The following is a 21,209-nucleotide window of genomic DNA, read 5'->3' on the forward strand; positions in this document are numbered from 1 at the left end:
TACCCATCTTGGCGAGTATCTACAAAGGCTTGAAAGAAATCTCATCTTCATCAAACTTTAGTGCGAGTGACATAATGTTTCCCATACAGTAGGTCTATGGATGGATTGGTTGTTATTTTGACACGTACTATCTGGACAATCGTCATTAGAGTGCTGCTCGTATGTGTAAGACTGGTGGAGAGAGAATGTCTAAATAATTCGACCTTGCAGATGCGCGAAGACTATTTCAACATGTGAATATTCACCATCTTCACCACCTGGCCATGCTGCAGCCTACAGAGTTTATCATAGATAGTGGCGACTTGTCTAGCTCTTGGAATGATTATTTCATTAGCCTTCGTTCGAGTTATGTCACTATTAGACGTGATGATCACCTTGTTACAGAGCCTTACAATCCTTATAGATTTAGTCATCAATTTAGGTTCAGTCAACACTTACCTGGTAACTCCATTGAACGACAATTTAACGGCACTTTGCAAGAATTGGAACGACTTTGGGATTCCTGCACTTGCATTGGTAGTTCCTCAACAATTATCATACCTCCACATCCTGCTAGGCCTTTAACGACCTATAGATATGCAAAGTGGTGGTCAACTGGTCGAATAAACCCTGTTGGGCAGAAAAAATTTATCTTAAAATGTTCGAAGCATGGCGACACTCAAGAATCATCTAAAGTTCGCCACTTTCAAACACCAGATCAAAATAAGTCCTCCTTTTCTTCTCTTGTTAAGTCACAGGCAAGCCGGTCATCTAAGTCTTCAACTTCAAAAGGTGTGAGTGCAAAATGGGGGTAGATCTCAGCTTCTTTCATCGACATCAAAAATGGATATCACACCTTCTGTGGTGCCGGACCACACTTGCAAAGAAAAGGTCCTCCTATTTCCTCTGAGAATGATTGTGGGAAGATTTTGACTGAAGTATTTTCCAAAGACAAGACTTTAGTTACTCTTTTTGATGAAGTCATAAATGCTAATGGAGATACCAGCTCTATAAAAGTTGACCCGAAACCAGACCAAAACTGGAATCGTAAAAGAAAGAAGGTAAAAGATCAAGGTGCCGAACCCATTGACCTGAACACCTTCACCATAGATAGTGAGACATTTCTGTTGATTCTCCTAGCTCCATTATGTCATTTCCTGAACTTGCAGAACAAGTAAAATCTCTTTTCTTCCTTTTTCTTTTTACTTCGTTTATTTTATGCTTTGTTAACCTCTTTTTCTTCTATTTTGTTTTTGAAGTTGGGTATCAAGGATGAATCTGCTAATATATTTAGTGATATTTTTTATTAAGATGGTACTACAAGCCCAAGTTGCCCCAATACATCTTTACTTCCTCCTCCAGAAGCTTTGGAAAACAAAGTAGAAGTTGCAACTACTCTAGTCAAATTTTCAAATACTTTTTCCTTTGTCATGCTTGTCGCCACCTACTGCCCCTAATTTCGAACCACAAGAGATGATTTCTATTTTCAAGATGCATTATATTTCCAAGATGTGGGTTCTTTGTACGAGTGGGTGACCATATTCTCCTTTGATTCTCGAAATAACTTCTTAAAGTTAAAAAATGGTGTTAATTTGATTCTAGAAGAGGTCAAAGGGACTAATACCATCAATTCTTCTATTTTGGAGGGTTCTATTAAAGCTTTTGTCGATACATACGAGGAGTATGACACCATGAAATTGTGTTCATCTCATAAAATGACCAAAGAATCCCACCAAAAATTTCTCTCTGATGTACAACGTCTAATCGATGCAAAGGAGGAAAGAACAAAAGCAAACAGGTGCATGGAGGATCTTCAAGCAACTCTTGCAAAGGTTGACATAGAATTGAAAGCCCTGTTTGCTAAGAAGAAGACCATTGCACGTTTAGAGAAACAAAAGAAACAGTTATCTAAAAGTCAAAAGAAGATTATGACTTTTGAAGGCGAGATTCAAGCCATTGAGGAGAGTCGTCCAATGTCTGAAGATGAAGTGGAAAAGTTTTCCAAATTGGAAGAGGCCGTTGAGACGAGTCGCCAACAAATCCTAGAATTCAAACCTTTTCCATAGTTTAGATTCTTGCTTAGGAATATTTTTTCTTTTAAACTGCCTATCATGATGTAGTGGCATTTCTTTCTTGGAACAATAACATCATCTCTTTGTTTTAATATGAATCGTCTCACTTTGAAATTTGAATATCTTCTCTTTTTCTTTTTATTGAATGAACACAACTGATGAATCTTCCCCCATTGTAAATTGAAATCAATGATCTACAATATGATTTCAGTTCAAAATTCCTTCTGGATGAACCATAAGTAACCTCTGAAGTTGAATTCGAAATCAAATATGCCCGTCTACCAGCTTTGAGCAGCTGTGGTAAAAAAATTCATAACTCGGTGTAAGATTGTCGGAGTCATGAGATTCATGTTTCTTTAGAAAGAAAACTTCAAGAACTACAATATATGTAAAAATCACAGCCATAGGACTTATGGATTAGTACAGATATTGCCTCAAAGTCAGCTTATAAATCTGCCGCGCTTGGTTCTTCAGCTTTGCGCTGCCGTGGTGGAAAATTCATAACTCGGCGTAGGATTGTCAGAATCATGAGATTATTATTTAGTTCGAAAGAAGATTCCAAGAACTAAAATATATGTAAAAATCACAAACATAAAACTTGTGGATTCGTACAGATTTCATTTTGAAGTCAGCTCCCCATTCTGTCGTGCTTGGTTCTTCAGCTTTGCGCGGCTGTGGTAGAAAATTCATAACTCGGCGTAGGATTGTCAGAATCATGATATTCTTGTTTAGTTGGAAATAAGATTCCAAGAACTACAGTATATGTAAAAATCACAGCCATAGGACTTGTGGATTAGTACAAATTTCATTTTGAAGACAGCTCACCATTTTGCAGTGCTTGGTTCTTTAGCTTTACGTGGCCGTGGTAGAAAATTCATAATTCAAAGAAGGGATTTCCAAATCATACGCTAACTATTACACTTCAAAGAACTATTGTGATGACCAAAAAAGGGTGCAGATTTTTGTTTTTTTAACTCATATGACTGAACTTAGAATAATATTCTAAGCTGCCTACGTACCTCAAGAGGATCAAGTCATAACGTAGTACAGAAAGATGAGTTTTTTTTTTGTCGTAATTTTTGCCTAGGCCGCCTCTTTCGAGGTTTTCAATCTAGAGGACCCCTTTTTTTGAGTTGTACACAGTTTAAACTCATGCAGGCCAGGAGTATAGGCGACCTTCATGCGAAGTACTGCTTCAGGAATTTGACGTTGATTGGACCAACTCTTAAGCCATCTTTATCAACAATTTTGTATCCACCATTTGTATATGCTTCCTTGACGATGTATGGACCATCCCATTTTGATGTGAACTTATCACCCATACGTCTATTCAGGATTATGGGTCTTCGAACAGATAAGACCAAGTCTCCTGCTTGAAATGATCGTGACCACACTTTCTTGTTTAAAGCTCTTTCTAGTCGGGCTTGATAGCATTCCAACTTTTGTTGTACTTCCAATCTTTTCTCATCCAATGCCTCCAACTCTGCTAGACAAAGTAGAGTATTGCTTTTGGCCGTAAGTCCTTCTTGTGTTGCGATTCTCAATGATGGAATTTGTTTGCTCCAATGGAAGAACCGCTTCTACTCCATATACTGGAGAGTATGAAGGCGCTTGTGTAGCATTTCTAAATGTTGCTCGATATGCCATTAAAGCTACACCAATTTTCTCATACCAGTCTCTTTTATTCTTCGCAACGACTTTCTTCAACAGGTTACCAAGTGTCATGTAAAAAGCTTCAGCAAGGCCATTGGCAGGTGCATTGTACATTGAAGATTTGTGTTGCTTGAAACTGAATTTCTTGCACAAACTCCTCATAAGATTGTTATCGAATGGTGTTCCATTATCAGTAATTATGTATCTTGGTATACCATACGTGAAGATTATGTTTGACTTGATGAAGTCAACAACAGTCTCCTTCTAACAGCTTCAACCCACCTCGAGAAGTAAACAGTGGCTGCCAAGATAGACATCTGCCCTTTTGATGACTTTGGAAGAGGCCCGACAACATCAAGTCCCCACACATCGAAAGGCCATGAAATCACGGTTGGATGAAGTGGCTCAGGTGGTTGGTGTATGTAATTGGCATGGAATTGACATGCTTGACACCTTTTGGCATGATCTAGATAGTCCATCACCATTGTCGGCCAATAGTATCCCATCCTCTTGATATGAAAATGCAATTTAGGCCCTGATTGGTGTGCTCCGCATGTGCCAGAATGTACTTCTTTCATTGTTTTTCGAGCTTCTTATTTATCAAGACACCATAGGAATAGACCTTCATATGAGCGACAAAATAATATTCCTTCATAGAAAATGAATCGTGGTGCCCTTCTATTGATTTCTGCTTTTTTTCGTGGCTTCAGGCAATCTTCCATGTTCAAGGTATTTAATTAGTGGTTGTCTCCAATCTTCTTTTTCAATAATTTGAATGGATGTATGGGGGCTTTCATTGATTTGAAGATCAAGACTGTCACGACCCAACCCTGTGGGCTGTGACTAGTGCCCAAACTAGACACTCGTATACATCCTTATTATCTATAATCATTTCACAACAAAACATGATATGAGACTTAAGAAAATAGAATATCATCTCGAAACTATCCCATATTTATATATTAACACAACCTGTCTCCTGAGGAGTTATAACATTAAAGATAATATAGTACATAATCCAACAAGGCTGTCATTACATGTAGGAATGTCCCACTATATACATATACGCAAGCTGACAAGGCTACCACTACGAATAAGAACGTCCCAAAACATAAGTCATACTAGCACAACCGGAAAACATCTATATACAACCCACATATATGTCTACAGACCTCTAAGAATATCAACAATAACATATGACGGGACAGGACCCCGCTGCACCCCTAGATAAACAAATATATACATTAAAGGGTCGGTATCAAAAGTCTAGGATCCGGGACAATAGAGCACTTCAAAATAGTTGAGGGGAAATTCTAAGCTGGCGGATCCCCAAAATGAGTATCTGTACCTGCGGGCATGAAACGCAGCCCTCCGAAGAGAGTGGGTCAGTACAACATATGTACTGAGTATTTAAAGCATAAAATACAATAAATGAGGTCACATCTGAAGTAGAGATTCAGGAGACAAGTATAATACCAATACTCAAGAAATCACTGTACTTGTGCCTTATGAAATAAAATCATGCGTGATTATATCATATCAGGCCCATTATGGACTCGGTGAATCTGTCATATACATGTATATTATATTCGGCTCATCATGGGGCTTAGTGCCATCATCACATCATCATGTCATTATATATATATATATATATATATATATAACCGTACCCAGCACTCTAGTGAGGGACTCGGTGAATAATGCAGTGAAATTGTGCACGAATACATACCCGGCCTAGGACTCAGTGAAAGATGTAACGACAGTATGCACGAGTAGAGTAGTGAGTAACCACATGCAATTAAATCATCATCTGAGACTCGATGAACAAGTAGACTAGCTAACATTCGAGTGTCAAGCGATAGTCATGTTAAGTACTCTTTAGATATCATTATGAACTATATAAAAAAAGGAGCCTCAGGAATCATAGACATGTATCAATATAATGTGAAATAACTTATGAAGTCAGAGACATTAGTCATTATAGAGCCTCTTTTTTTAAAATTGGAGCTTTTTTGTATCAATTTCTATCCAATCATATAGAAGACTTAAGGGCGGTAGCTCAATTATTCCAAGAGTTTCAACATTAAGAAGCGAATAAGAATCATGAATTATACCGAAATATGAATTATATGAAATTAGGATGGCTGGAATCATACACATGTATCAAGACATAATGATATAAGTTCCAGGAATCAAGAACATTAGCCATCCTAGTGTATCCAAGAATAAGAGCTTTTTTGGAATTTATACATTCGTCGTCCGTTTGTTTCATATGGATCATGCCAAAAGAAAGAAATATTATATTTACATACCTTTAGCGTTTATCCGCACACATGTATATGCTTCCCCATAGTGTCTGAATCTATATTAAGACGTTAAGCACTACATTTAAGCTATGGAAAAGCATAAAACGTACTTTATCATTGGTAGGTTATTTCTAGAAAATCGGACATCACCTCCCCTATATCGCTCACTTTCCTTACCTCCAAACCAGTCATACAATCACCAAGCAACATCAACAATCACACATTCAAATGCCATGTTAAGACAAGCTAAGACAAGACTCAAGAATACCTCCGAACAGCCCATATAACATTTGACTTTTATTAATTATCAACATGATGACCACGATGCTATCTGATTATTCCTAATAGGTTGAAGCCACCACACCTTATCGAAATAATTTATAATAGCCCAACAATTAACCATACAATGCATAATCGTAACTACACTTAATCCTTCAATTCAACACAAGCAGCCACACATTACAAGCAATCTTTAAATCAATTACAACTCCAACTTGACATGTCAAATGCTTTCATTTTCATTATGTAATCAGCCACAATAATAACTGCAACATTAATAAAAAATAATCCACTATTTTTAGATTAGAACAACCCCACATGGCCCAAACGGAGATTTAACATATACAATCCCTTCACTTTTAACACATAATCCATAACAATAATAGTAACAACAACAATCAACCCAATCTAATTCAAGTAACTCTAATTCTATCAATTTCAACACCAACACTAATAATGGAGTTTTCTTACTTCCAATTCCATTTAATACAAATTAATCTTTTCATTATAACATTATTTTTAGATTAAGACAGCCCACATTCATAACATCCGACAATAATCCAAATCCACATACAACTACTACATCTTCAAGTTATCTTTAATGATCCATAGTCTTGATGTTTTCATCGAAACAACCTTACAACAACTCAACCAACATACAACATAACGTATAATCTTAACTATCATTAATCTTCCAAGCTCAACAAGAACAATAACAACATATCAAAACAACCCCTAATTAACAACATAAGGATGCTATAAACTTGCGAATACTTGTGGACACACCAAGGAACCCACATACATTTTTTACACCTTATTTCATATAATCTTTTCATCAAATTTTTATGAGATATAGCAGCAGCCACAAGACCATTATATCACCTATTCATATGCAAGTAAACTACATTATTATCTCTAAAATCCTTACAACAGCCCACAATCAATTTAACTTCAACTTTAACCACTAAATACCTTCATTCTCATCATAAAATCCATAACAATAACAATCAAAATACTAAGTAAAATTAGTTCACCATCATCTACACCAAACAACCCCTAACAATTCACCAACATTTCAGTATCAACACACATGATTTTATATCTAATTCACATTTATACACTCATAAAATGCCCAAACTCATCCTAAAACGTATAAAAAATGATCAACTCTTACCTTGATAACTTAGCTACTTAGTTTGCTGAAATTTAAGGATTAAAATCGCAAGTGTTCTTGCTGCTCCAAATGATCAACTCACGTTACCATGACCTTCAAAATTCACTTTCAAATCCATGAACAACTTCCTTAAAATAGAGTATACTAATTGGATTTGGTTGCTGCCAATGTTTCCTTGCTTCAAAGAAAATTTGTTGCTGTTCAACAATGGAGTTCCTACATTTCTTCCCCTTTCCTCTCTAGATAATCCTCTTACTTATTCATTTAGGGTTGATGGAGGATACCATGGCCATGAGCTTAGAGATGCTTCCATGGCCATGGCTGAGAGCTCTTCTCTCTATCTCTATTTGGTGAAGATGAGAGCTTCTCTCTTCTCCAAGAATTTGCTAGAGTTGGAAAACATTTTGTGGCTGAATAATCATTCAACAAAGGGACTGTATGTGCTTCCCAAGATGTCTTCTTGTCCCCTACTAAAGCATGGTCCAATTAGATTTGGTCATGTGGTAGTGGAGGACCACTTTTCAGCCTACTAATGGCTTAATTCATCTTAATTAATCCCAAATTTCTACTTAAAAATTCAATCATGGTTAATTAATCCTTAATCTCAACTAATATTTCTACACTGATTGAAATTTATAAATAAGTCGGTCTATTTTAAAACTCAATATTAAAAATACGGAATATAACACCTTCTTTAATTTAAGTTGAATTGCTTGCAAATAATTTGATGTGTAAACATACGGGTTATAACAAAGACGTCCAGGAATGACCCATCGATGACACACACACCTTTGTTGATTCTTTCTTTCCCAATGCCATTGTTGTAGCCAAGTTATCCAAAGCATTAGCCATGCGATTTTCTTCTCTTGGAATATGGTTTAAGAACACGTGATCGAATCTTTCAAGCAGACATCATATTGATGATATGGAAAAGGATCTTCTTGATTTACCTCATAACTTCTCAAGAGTTGATTGATGATTAGCTTAGAGTCACCATAAATATCTAATTGCGGGAAATTCATGTTCGATGCCATTTCAAGACCAATAATCAAATCTTGATATTTTGTGACGTTATTGGAGCATGTTTCACCAAGAGTAAATGAAAATGGCAAGATCAATATTTCTGGGGTTATTAGCACAACTCCTGCCCCCATACCATCTCGACGTGTATCCCCATCAAAAAGCATCATCCATGTTATTAGTTCCTCAATGTATAATACATCTTTATCTAGGAACTCATTTGAAACCTCCTATTCTGCTAGAAGAGGGTGATCAACAAGGAAGTTGGCGAGTGCTTGCCCTTTTACAGCCTTCTGAGGTATGTATGCAATGTCATATTGATTGAACAATATAGACCATCTTGCCAGACGTCCAGAGAAAACTGGTCAAGTCATTATAAACTTTGCAGGATTGGCTCGAGAAATTAGCTTAATGGTATATGCCTCAAAATAGTGTCTTAGTTTCTTTATCGCATAAAGCAATGCTAAGCACATTTTCTCAACAGGTGTGTTGTTCAACTATGCTCCTATCAAAGTCTGACTCAGGTAGTACAATGCTTATTCCTTTTTTGCTTTATTTTCTTAAGCCAAAAGTGCCCCAAGTGATCGCTTTTATGATGCGATATAAAGTATTAACGGCCTCCCAAGTGTTGGCGCCCCTAAAATAGGTGGATTCAACAATTACATTTTGATTCTCTCAAAAACATTTTGACATGATTGGTCCCAGTGAAAAGTGACATCCTTCTTCATTAGATGGTTGAAGGGTTGGCATCGTCTGGCCAAGTTGGAAACAAACCTTCGAATGAATGCCAAATTTCCTTGTAAACTGCGAAGCTCTCTCAAATATTTTGGAGAAGGCATTTTATGAATATCATCAATCTTTGAAGGATCAACTTCAATTCCACGGTGGAATACAATGAATCCAAGAAACTTTCCAAAAGTAACTCCAAATGCGCATTTGAGTGGATTCATCTTCAAGTCAAACTTTCTTAACTTTTCAAAGATAATTCGAAGGTCTTCAAGATGGTTGTGCCTATGCCTTGTATTTACTACTAAGTTATCAATGTAACATTCCACCCTCTTATGAATCATTTCATCAAAAATATGTTGCATCGCACGTTGGTAGGTGGCACCAACATTTTTTAGACCGAAAGGCATTACCTTATAACAATATATTCCTTTTGGAGTCCGTAAGGCAGTTCATTCTTAATCTTTTGGAGATATTCTAATTTGATTATACCCTGATGCCGCATCCATAAAATATATAGCTTCATGCTCAGTTGTAGTGTCCACTATGAGTTCAATGATGGAAAACAAAAAGTCATCCTTTAGACAGGCTTTGTTTAAGTCTCAAAAATCAACACAAACACGTATCTGACCATTCTTCTTCTTGACCAGTACAATGTTTGAGATCCATGATGGTTACTTCACTTCTCGAATAAATCTAGCCTCAATGAGCTTCTTGACTTCAGCTTCAATTTGCGCTACCAATTCAGGGTGAAACATGCATTGTGACTGCTTTACAGGACGTGCTTCATTTTTGATCCCCAAATGATGAATAGCTACCTTAGGACTAAGGCCTGGCATTTCTTGGTATGACCAAGAAAACATGTCTTTGTATTCGGTCAATATCTTGGCATATTCTCCTTCTTCTTGAGGTGTAAGTAGTGCATTAACGAAGGTTGGACGTGTATCTTCCAAAGTATCCAGATTCAATTCCTTGAGTTCATCTACAGTTGATTGTACACCATCTTCGAGTTTAGGTGGAGCCTCTTGAAAACCATCATTCTTATTATCAAGGCATGGACTATCTTCTATTGTTACATGATATGATTCCTGCACAAAGTTCGAATCTTCCCTCTGGCTTAATTCAAAGGACGTTGTGATGTCTACTTCTTGTTTCTCATTTGTTCTCCCAAAAAATTTGTTGGTGAAAACAATGGTGCTTCTTTTAACCATTAATGAGCCCTCAGTGGTTATTGATAAAGCAACATTCCTCTTCATGCGTGATGGAACAGCACTACAGATCTCTTTGTCGTTACTTCCTTCAGAAAAGTCTTGCTTTTCATGCTCCACCATCTTTCTTGATAAAGAATTCTTTATAGTTACCAAGCTATGTAAGACGGATGTCATTAAGGTGGTGACATCTCCTTCTATATGCTTAGAAACTCCATTTTCGTCATTGCATCCCAATCTTTCAAATACAGAGATGCAAGGTGTCAATCTTTCTATGTGGTTAAATACTGAAGTTCGTTGCTGTGTGTTCTTTTCCTCAACTTTCTTTGTCTTTTCTATTGAGGTGTGGTGTGATAAAGCCATTTCCTTCTTAGATGAAATTTGTAGAGGCTCTGCTAAGCTGAATACAATCCTAAATTTTGGAGTGGAGACATAATGCCCTTACTTTCTCAACATTATTTGGGACTCTTTAAGTCCATATATCTTTTCACCAGTCACTTTATCTTTGAGATCTCCTAATCTCACAGGATTTGAGAAGTCGTAACCTGATTTTTCAAGTAGTGCGAAGACCATTGGATCAAAATACTCTTTTATCTTATCAACTTGTGTATTGGCTTTAGAAGACTCCAAAGTGATAGTCGGTACTTGTAACCAGGACTGTCATACTTTCCTTCAAATTTTGAAATAAATTGTGACTTATTACTTTCCTTAGAAGGTGAAATTGTTGATTACATTCCTCCTGTAGGGGTTGCCCCTCTCTTTGATGCTCACATGGAGTGTAGTAAAAAACAAGATAATTATTATCAATATTTGTCTGTATATATCCCTCAGATGGCGAAAGCTTAATGGAGACTCCTTGATTTCCCTTCTTAGACACCTTGATAGCGGCCCGTTGAACTTTATTCTCTTCCTTTAAATCAACATCAATTGGGTCCACAACGATGGGTTTCTCAATATTTGATTTACAAGATCCTAAGTAGAATTTTGCATCTGCAAAACATGACTCAGACTCGGTGAAAGGATTAATATCCGCATCAATTTGTTGATATCTCCATTTTTCATGTACTTCATGCACTGATGCAAAGTAGATGGCACCCCTCCATTTTCATGAACCCAAGGACTTCCTACCAATAAGTTATATGATGTTTTGACAACTATAACATGAATTAAAGTATTTGATTCCATGTCGCCAATGGAAAATAGTACATGAATCATTCGTATGGCTCGTTGCCCACCCTGATTGAAACCTTGGATCGTTAGGTTACTTTTGGACAACTCATCAATGGTGATTCCCAACTATTTCAGAACCATATTTGGCATGATGTTGACTACCGAACCACCATCTATTAATATGCTATTAAGACGTTGCTCGCGGATAGCTCCCACAATGAACAAAGGCTTGTAATATGGCTTAGAACCTAATAATAAGTCATCATCAGTGAAGGCAGTTGCAACAAAACATGGGGAGACCTTTCTTTTAGCATGTCGTTCTTGTTGTATCATTAGATTAAGCCCACCTTCACTTTCCTTTGTTTTGTCAGTGCTAGAAATTGCTTGTGCTGAACTAATTTAGCTGTCTAGAAGGAACTTTCCAAGAAAGAATTCATGCAACGTAATCGACTTTTGAATCTTTTGTTGAAAAGAACCATTGATCTTCTTGCTAGTATGAGATTGGACAATTTTTGGTGATATGGCTTGATCCAAATCATTCTTCACCACTATCGGCTTAGGAAGTCATTTCTCTATGATTGCTAGATGACTTTGTTTCTTGTGAGAAACCAAGAGTCCAACCGTCAACTACATTGTCTTTAGGCTTGTCCTCCATCTTTAGTGCACCTTTAAAAGTCCTCTTTGAGTGATCGACTTCAACGGGCGTGAAATTATCAAATTGCAAATAGATGATATTCGGCATAACCTGTGACTTGGAACACATATCTAACTTGGGTACTACACTAACATGATTTGTTTTTGTTGCTTCATCCATGTCAATGATGATTTTTCCTTCACTCACTAGCATCAAGATTTTCTCCTTCAATACAAAGTACTTTTCCATAGGGTGGCCAATGACGCGGTGAAACTTGCAGTACCTAGGGTCGCTAACTTTGTTGATTTCTTCGGGCCTCTTTGATTCAGGAAGATCAAAAACTTTCTTGGCTAGTAAACCTTTGCCTCCATCTCCCTTAATGTTGGACGACGTTTCTCCTCTTTTAGGTATTACCTCGGGGCTTTTTCTTCCTTTAATTTTTGCTTGGTTGTGACCTTTACAGAACTCACCTTCACTGCCATAGATTCTTTAGTTTGAATCTTTGAGGTCATACCTTTCTTGAACTCCTTCCTTTCTTTTATCAAATCAGTAAAAAGAAATATCTTCCCATGACATGCGATGCTCAACTCCATGTCATGTGCTCGCATAGCAAGTTCTTCAAAAGTTCGAGGTTTGATCCCTTGTAAAATGTCCTTGAATGCATATTTCCACCGTAGATATTTCAAAAAGGTGATCTTGCCATCCAAACTCAACGCTTTCTAATGATTGATGTAATCCACCACAGGTTTGTCCTTTCTTTGCTTAGTGCAGTCAACTTTATCATGCTGATGGTTCATCGAGTGCTGCAGAAACAATTAAGAAACCTCCCGTTATAGTTACTCCTAATCATCAATAAACTGATGCTCTAAGTCGATATACCAGTCAAATGCATTGCCTTTCAGCGAACGAAAAAATTGTCTTACCAAAAGATCACCATGCATTCCAGCATTGCTACCAGTTTCAACAAAGTGGGCGATGTGTTGCCTCGAGTTTCCTTTTCCATCAAACTATTGCAACTTTGGAGGTTGATATTTCGTTGGCATGGGTTGGCGATCAATCCTTTTGGTGTAAGTCTTGGTTTAGTACAATGAATTTTGTGTTGCTCCACCATATTAAGCCCTAATGGTGTTGGATATCATGTCCTGCAACCATTGAACAGATAATGCCGCAATTGAAGAAGATTGTTTCTTCTTTCAAAAATTAAACCTAGAAAGTGACTCATCAACATCCTTGTATTGTGGAACAAATCCAGGTGGATAAGTGGGGAAATGACTCGACTCTTCTGATGCGAAAGCCTCCATCTTGTTCATAAGTTGAGAGATTTGAAGATCTTTATCATCAATGGATTTATTCAAAGCCTCAATGGTTTGTTCTATCATTGTAAACTTCTCGTCCAGGTCAGTTACATCATCCATCAAGGCGTTAACCTTTATTTGAGATGGAGAATCCTTCGAACCCTCAAATTCAGTAAAGCTGAATTCAGTATGAGAGAGTTCATCAAACAACATGGACGTAAGGTTAACCCAGGAGTTGCAGTTTCAGTCTTCATCAAAGATTTACTCTTTCTTGCTAGATCTAAGAAAGTGAAGTATTCATATCCATCCAAACCACTAGTTTTAAACTTGCTTTGAGTGATGGGGCTAGCATGACTAAGGTCAATAGATGTGGTAGTAGAGTCCTTGCATGAAGCGTCATTGATTTTTCCAAAGTCCATTGTTTGTAGTTCTTAGATGTGCAGGAGGAAGAGATGAAGAGCAGAATTGTTCCCATCGGGTGTGCCAAATTTATTTGCAATAAATTGTTGTGGTATTGAAAATAACTACAATCAAAATAAATAAAAGAAAAACTAATTTTATTGATGAATCTTTAATGAGTACAATTTCATTGTTCTCTTGATTCTTCTCTCCTAATATGTTTTCGTAATTCAAGGGCTGGCAGTAGTGTATTTCTCGAATGTAGGAGATTGATGACTTCCTTGAGATGTATGATCTCCAGGAACATCGAAAAGCACTTCGTCGTTTCAAGTCGATCTCCGGAAAAAACTCCGTTGACCACTCCTTCGAAGAACTTATGTAGTTGATGTTGTAGCTTTTCTCCAATGCTTGTAGAACTCCTCAGAAAATTATGTAACCCTCCTATTTATAGTTGTAGGAGAGAGTCAGTACAAGTGTGAATAAACTCTTTTTTCTTCTTCTGATTGGTTCTTGTAGGTCTTCAAGCTTATCACAAATACTATATGATAAGGTTGCTTTTTGATTGGTTGTTGAACTTTGACCAGGATTGCCACATTATTTGAACACGTAGCATCTTCTTCTTGGTCTTTAACTTGACTAGGATGCCAAGTCAACTTGACACGTGGCATGAGCTTGGGTCTCAAGATGAAATGGACTTGGGACATGAAGTTAATAAAATGAACTTATGCATTTGTGAAGCCCAAATTAAATATTTCAATCCAAATAAACAAGAATTAAATCCAAATTTTGTATGAATTAAATCCAACAAAATTTGTATCTACAGATGCCCCCTACTTCAAGACTTGTCGAGTGTAGATTTATTGAAATGAGACGAGGCTTGAAGTACCCGAAGACAAAGAGCCGACACATTTCTTTCTCCTTTTATATTTTTGTTTGATTTTCTTTTTTTTTATGTGCGTTCACCCTTATTGTGAAGTGTAGCTTGTTCATCATTTCAATTCCAAAATAGTTTTGATCACTTTCTTTGCAAAGAAGTCCATTTTCAAATATAGAGCAGCTATAATCTGTTGTGTATTCAACGTACATAGGACAATGGAACTTAATTCTTTACACTTATTAAGTGGATGTTTAAGCAAAACTTTCATTTGCATCCTTCTGGATAAGCATTGGCAATTGAAAATATAATGAACTTCTTATAATTGCTTTCGGTGGTTTAGCAATTGCAATATCAAAACTTGTACTTTATCGTAGATTCCAAAAAAGTGCGGAAGTATAAGAATTGGTATTTTTCACCAAATATATTTACTTCAAGAATTAACACCATCAATGTTTTACTTGGAAATAACTTCTTCACTTGTAGTAGTTTAGGACTCTTTTTGATTAGCGTAAAGGTATTAGAATACATGTCATATTCTCCTTTGTAAATCACCTATAAAAGTAGCTCAACTTGGATTCAGATTTTCATTATCCGCACTTGGCATGCGCTATCATTGTGATTCTTCGGATGAAGTACAAGGTCTTGATTGATATATATATGAGCTTCAAAACGACCCAGCCTAGTTTATTGGAAACAATCAAGTCGAGAAGACGTTAAGATGATGTCGTGGGTAGCAACTAAAAGACCATTTTTTTAACAGTCACCCTTCTCTTTTTTTTCTTGTAATTTGCAGGTTCACCACCAAGTGTAACTGGTATTTCTATCATACGGGAAGGTATAAATGATGTCCTTATGATCGATGTTGAATTATTCTTATACACAACTTTCTTTCTGATCAAGCTTTGGTGCATATCAATTTAGCACGACATCTACCTTTCCAGATGAGGATTCGACAAATAATCACTTGGTGATTCACCTTCCACCCTCATTGCGGCGTTGGGTAAGACGATTTGCTACTTCAATTTTCACTATCGCCTTGGCGAATGACTACTTGTAGAGCCCACCTTCCTTGCGGCAATGGTGGAGACAACTTCCAGCCTCCCTTTTCATTGAAGCCTTATACGATTAACTTTTGAGTAGCCCATGTTTACCCTTGACAAGGAAGTTATCATCATATCTTTCTTTCTAGCTTTACGAAGAGACGCACTTGGAGTAACTCTTTTTCATCCTCGGCAAGAAAGCACATGGCGTGAGAAACTCTTGGTGTAGCCCTCTCCAACCTCGGCGAGCAAGTACTTGGTGAATCTCATCCTTGCAACATTCATAACTCTCCATAGGATTGTCGGAATCATGAGATTATTATTTTGTTGGAAAGAAGACTCCAAGCACTACAATATATGTAAAAATCATAGCCATAAGACTTTTGGATTCATACAGATATCATTTTGAAGTCAGCTCATCATTCTGCCGTGCTTGGTTCTTTAGCTTTGTGCAGCCGTGAAAGAAAATTCATAACTCAACGTAGAATTGTCAGAATCATGAGATTCTTGTTTAGTTGGAAAAAAGACTCCAAGCCCTACAATATATGTACAAAAAACAGCCATAGAACTTATGGATTAGTACCAAATTCGTTTTGAACTCATCTCACCATTTTGTCGTGCTTGGGTTCTTCAGCTTTACGCGGCCGTGGTAGAAAATTCATAATAGAAATGTGGCACCCGCTTTGGTAATTCCGGAATTGACTTTATGAAAAGGTCCTAAATACCTCTCCGAACTTGTGTTCCAAAATGTAACACAATTCGATGCTCGGATCAGCAAGCGCAAGGATATGCACGAATTACCCAATGTTTAGCTAAATTCAACATTGGCAGCAGGTTTACAAGTGATTTTACCTCAAACGAAGGTCCCTAACCAAGTTTTGAATTCCCCACAAATTGACCTTTGAATCACCAAATTCTGCCAAGAAATGAGAGAAAACTGAAGGTTCAACGCTTGGAGAAATAACTGAAAATTGGACTTAAAAACTAAACCCGGAGGTGTCGCAAAAGCAAACCCAACAGTCGCTTAAGAGACCACTTCAAAGAGGCGGTCATCGCTTTCGCAACACTCTGTCGCTTAAACGACACCCGCCCTTTCGGGCCTAGTCGCTTTTAGTAATGGCACCAGCTACAGTTGATGCAAAGGAGTTCTGAAAATGTTCAACTCTCCAATGGGGTGCTTGGGATTCGTTCGGAACCTTATGTGCGCAAACAAGATAGGGTACCCCACCAAATTCAACATTCTAGACTCAATGGCGTATTTCAAATTTCTATACGATTTCATTTAAATAAAAAGTGGGTTCCACATCCAAAACAATGGGCCTCGAAATTAGATCGAAAGTCTTGGGAAGCGAACGACAGCCTGTTTTAGACCAATCACGACATTTCGAAACTAACCACACTAACGGAATTTTTATCCGAGCAAATTTTTTATGATGTTGACCAAAATCAAACTTATACCAAATTTCAAAGGATAAAATACCAAATGGACTCAAACTCACACCGAATGCCTCGATACTCGTGCTGACCATGCTACTAGCCTAATTTGGTCATTCCAGAGATGATGAAATCGTCAGAGTTCCGTTCTGAGGTCATTTACATGATGTTATAACTGAAATCAACTTTCAAGTTTCAAAAGCTCCAAAATAGGAAAACATGCATAAAATCCAAATGTAGGACCAAACGATCGAACAATCAGTGTCAGTAAGTCATAAATGACTTGGATTCGCTATAGGAACACTCTAAACAATGCAATGAATCCATTAACTCTCAAATAACCTGGAGGGTCATTACATATATTGTTTCTTTTTCCTTTTTTACCTTTAAATAATTCCTTTTTGTATAAGAATAACTAACAAAATAATTAAAATGTAATGATTTTTTTTATTTTTCAATTTATTGTCTTATTTTTCCACATTCTACTAAAATAATTTAAATTATTTTCATAAAATGAAATTAAGTACAAAATTTTACTTTTATTCTATAGTTGATTAGAAATTTATTGAAGTCTAACGAAATTCACTTTTGACGCTCAAATTCATAGATGTTCTAAACTAGAACATCTATAAATTTAAGCATCAATAGTTAATTTTGTTTATCCAACTTTCAATTACTTTTATGGAATTTGACAATTGATCTCAATATTAATTAAATTTAATAATTATGTGATAATTTATGCTAAAAATAAATAATTATTTATTTTAATAATGATATTCGATAAATTTATGCTGCAATAGACACATCGTTCATAATATATATGAATTTGGGCTTCAAAAGTGAATTTTGTTTGACTTCAATAAATTTGTGATCAACTATAGAATAAAAGTAGACTTTTGTGCTTGATTTTGTTTTAAATCATTTTATTAAAAGGAAGAAACGACAAAATTACTAAAACTACAATAAGTCACCATAATTAACAATTTCAACAATAATAACACATATTTTAATCATAACAAGAAAAAATAAAGATATAATTTTTGTATACTAAAAAAATTTAATCATAATTTTAATTACTATAAAAAACAATAATTTTATTAAAATAATTGAAATTATTTTAGGGGAATGTGGAAAATAAGTTAATGAAGAGAAGAAGGAAAAAAAATAAATCAATACATTTTAATTATTTTTATTAATTATTATTATAAAAAAGGAATTATATAAAGGAAAAAAAGGAACAGAAAAAATAGCGGCTGATGTGATGGCGTGTGACTTACTTTAACACCATTAACGGCGTGAATGATAAAGCACAAATCACACTGTCTTTATGGTTTTGGTATCATCCAAAATTGATATGCCGTTTTAAAATTTTTGAAATATTTTATTGTTCTTTTGGCTTCGGACTCCATTGGTTATGATAACAATGGGCTGCAAGTTTTAAGAAAATGGGAGGATCGATGCCTATCTGCCAGCATCTTTCATCTTTTTCCTAGTTCGAACTTATAAATGAAAATGAGCCAACTCCAGATAAGCGCACGAGTAGTAAAAGTATATGGAAATGACCTCATCAAGATCATTATAGTTATACATATAATTCAAATTATTCATAGTTCTGGGTGTAAAAAAGTAACTAATACATGGATGAGTACATAGTAGCAGGGTTGTTTAAATTCAATATTTAGGTTTCAGGCCTTTGTGATATAGACAGAGCCTCAACCAAAACAACCATATATATATTGTTCGACCTTACACAAAAAACTTTTGAGGATTTAGTCATTCAAACTCTTCATGTTCCACATATCAGTATTCTTGTTATGCTGTTCATAGTAACCAGGGCTCGTATCATAATCGTTCTCTACTCCCCTGGACATATGATTGTGGGAAGATTGCTGCATCCCACCTCCATAACCACCATTCATGTGTGAAGATTGCTGCATCCCACCTCCATAACCACCGTTCATGTGTGAAGAGTGCTGCATCCCAACCCCATAAGCACCATTCATCTGTGAAGATTGCTGCATTCCACTGCCGTAGCCACCACTCATGTGGGATGAATTCTTCATTCCGCTTCCATAGCCACCACTCATGTGGGAAGCATGCTGCATTCCGCTCCCATAGCCACCGTTCATGTGGGAAGATTGTTGCATTGCACTTCCATACCCCCCATAGCTACCATTCGCGTGGGAAGAGTATTGCATTCCACTTCCCCCGTAGCCACCATTTGCGTGGGAAGAGAGTTGCATTCCACTTCCATAGCCTCCATTAGCATGGAACATGCTGCTACTATTGCTGGATATATTAGCAGAATCGTGAGACATATGCCCATATTGGCCGTGGCTGTTGTTATGACCACCATTGCCACTTTGGTAATTGTCCTTGTTGTACCAGCTATCCTCGTCGTGGCTATAGCCACCATGGCTCATCATCATGTGATGATTTTGGGTTGGCTGAGGAGTGCTGGTTACAGTGGGATAACCATAAGGCTTCTTCATTTGCATGCTTGAGCCATTGTTGCTGTAATAATCATCCTCCGATGAATAGTAGTCGTTATCGTTATAGTAGCTCTGCTGCTTCTTGAAGCCATGAGAAGGGTACATATCAGTTTGGAGACCCATTTAATTTGGTGGTCTGAAGGAAGATTTAAGGATGATTTCAGGGTTGCTTATGAAAATTTTTGTTCGAGCTCGTCAGATTTATAGGGCTATTATCGCAAGACTGAATGAATTGAGGATTCCAATCAGATAGAAAAGGCATCTCATTCTTCTTATGGAATGGCTCACATTTCATCTCTAACATTTGTCCATTCAAAAATGCTCCAAACTTTATTCCAAGCACCAACTTGCATATGGAATCCGATCTTCTATTATATTCAATCACTGGTAAAGCACCCAATAGATATAATATTTTGAATTATCATCATTTAGTTTTACCTTGATGCCCTCAATAAGGATATTGCTCAGGAGGACTTATTCAATTCATAGTGTTAGGGAATCACGTATCTTGATAAGTCGGAATTGCGTCAAAATATCGTAGTTGACGATTGCTTTTAGCAGCACTACGTGCTCAATCCTACCACACCAAGGGATGCGATGAGACAGATAATTGTGATACATCAAACTTTAACTATTAGAAAATATGAAATTAGTTATGAAATTTATCAATAATCTCCAATTAATTTATCGCTAAATAGCTATTAGTTAATTAGATTTTCTTATAGTCCATCACTAATCTATAACTAAATGGGATTAGCATGAGATTTTTATTGATTAGCTACGAAAACAATACTAATCCTTGTTTCCTATTGTAGTACAAATGTCTCAAATTTAATTAAAAAAAATTAAAGAAGCGGTGTAACGAGCCTACTCAAGCAAATTAATTAGCGGGTTAGCACTCCTTCTAGTCCAAATTATATATTTCTTAAGAAAAATATTAAGGGCATAAATTAAAGGTTATTTTTCACTATTATCCTTTTTGATTATTCTCAAATTATTCTATTAAAAATATGAAGGTTTAAATCATCGATGATCCATTAAAGTTGTTAGTATAATTCACTTAGACACCTCAATTATGACCACTATCAATTAGACACTCTAATATATATATATATATATATATATATAACTTACACGCATTGTCTTGAAAAAATCACGAATACAACACGTGGAACATGGGCCCAATCTAACTACTCCCTCCTAGTTTGACTTGACATAGAGTTTACAAACAAAAAAGATTTTTCAATCTTGTAATCCTAAATTAAAGTTATGTCAATTCTACTAAAATGTCATTTAATTTGTGGCCTTAAACATGCCATGTGAAAAGCTGAAAGAAAAGTGTTGTAAAAAAAGTGTCATTCCTTTTTTAAACTGACTAAAAATGAAACTAGGACATTCTTTTGGAAACGTAGGGAGCATAATATATAAATTTTCTATTTTTGAAAAATGAT

The 21,209-nt window shown here is 36.3% G+C and overlaps 1 protein-coding gene across 1 annotated transcript; it reads right to left on the bottom strand.

Moving 5' to 3' along the window:
- Positions 1 to 18,815: 18,815 nt before the first annotated feature.
- On the bottom strand, positions 18,816 to 19,946 carry LOC129886042 (uncharacterized). The gene has a single exon (XM_055960593.1). The coding sequence runs from the start codon at positions 19,879 to 19,881 to the stop codon at positions 19,036 to 19,038; it is 846 nt and encodes a 281-aa protein (XP_055816568.1). The 5' UTR covers positions 19,882 to 19,946; the 3' UTR covers positions 18,816 to 19,035.
- Between the last annotated feature and the right edge of the window lie 1,263 nt (positions 19,947 to 21,209).

This window comes from Solanum dulcamara, chromosome 1 (assembly GCF_947179165.1).
Source record: "Solanum dulcamara chromosome 1, daSolDulc1.2, whole genome shotgun sequence".
NCBI classification, from domain to species: Eukaryota; Viridiplantae; Streptophyta; class Magnoliopsida; order Solanales; family Solanaceae; genus Solanum; species Solanum dulcamara.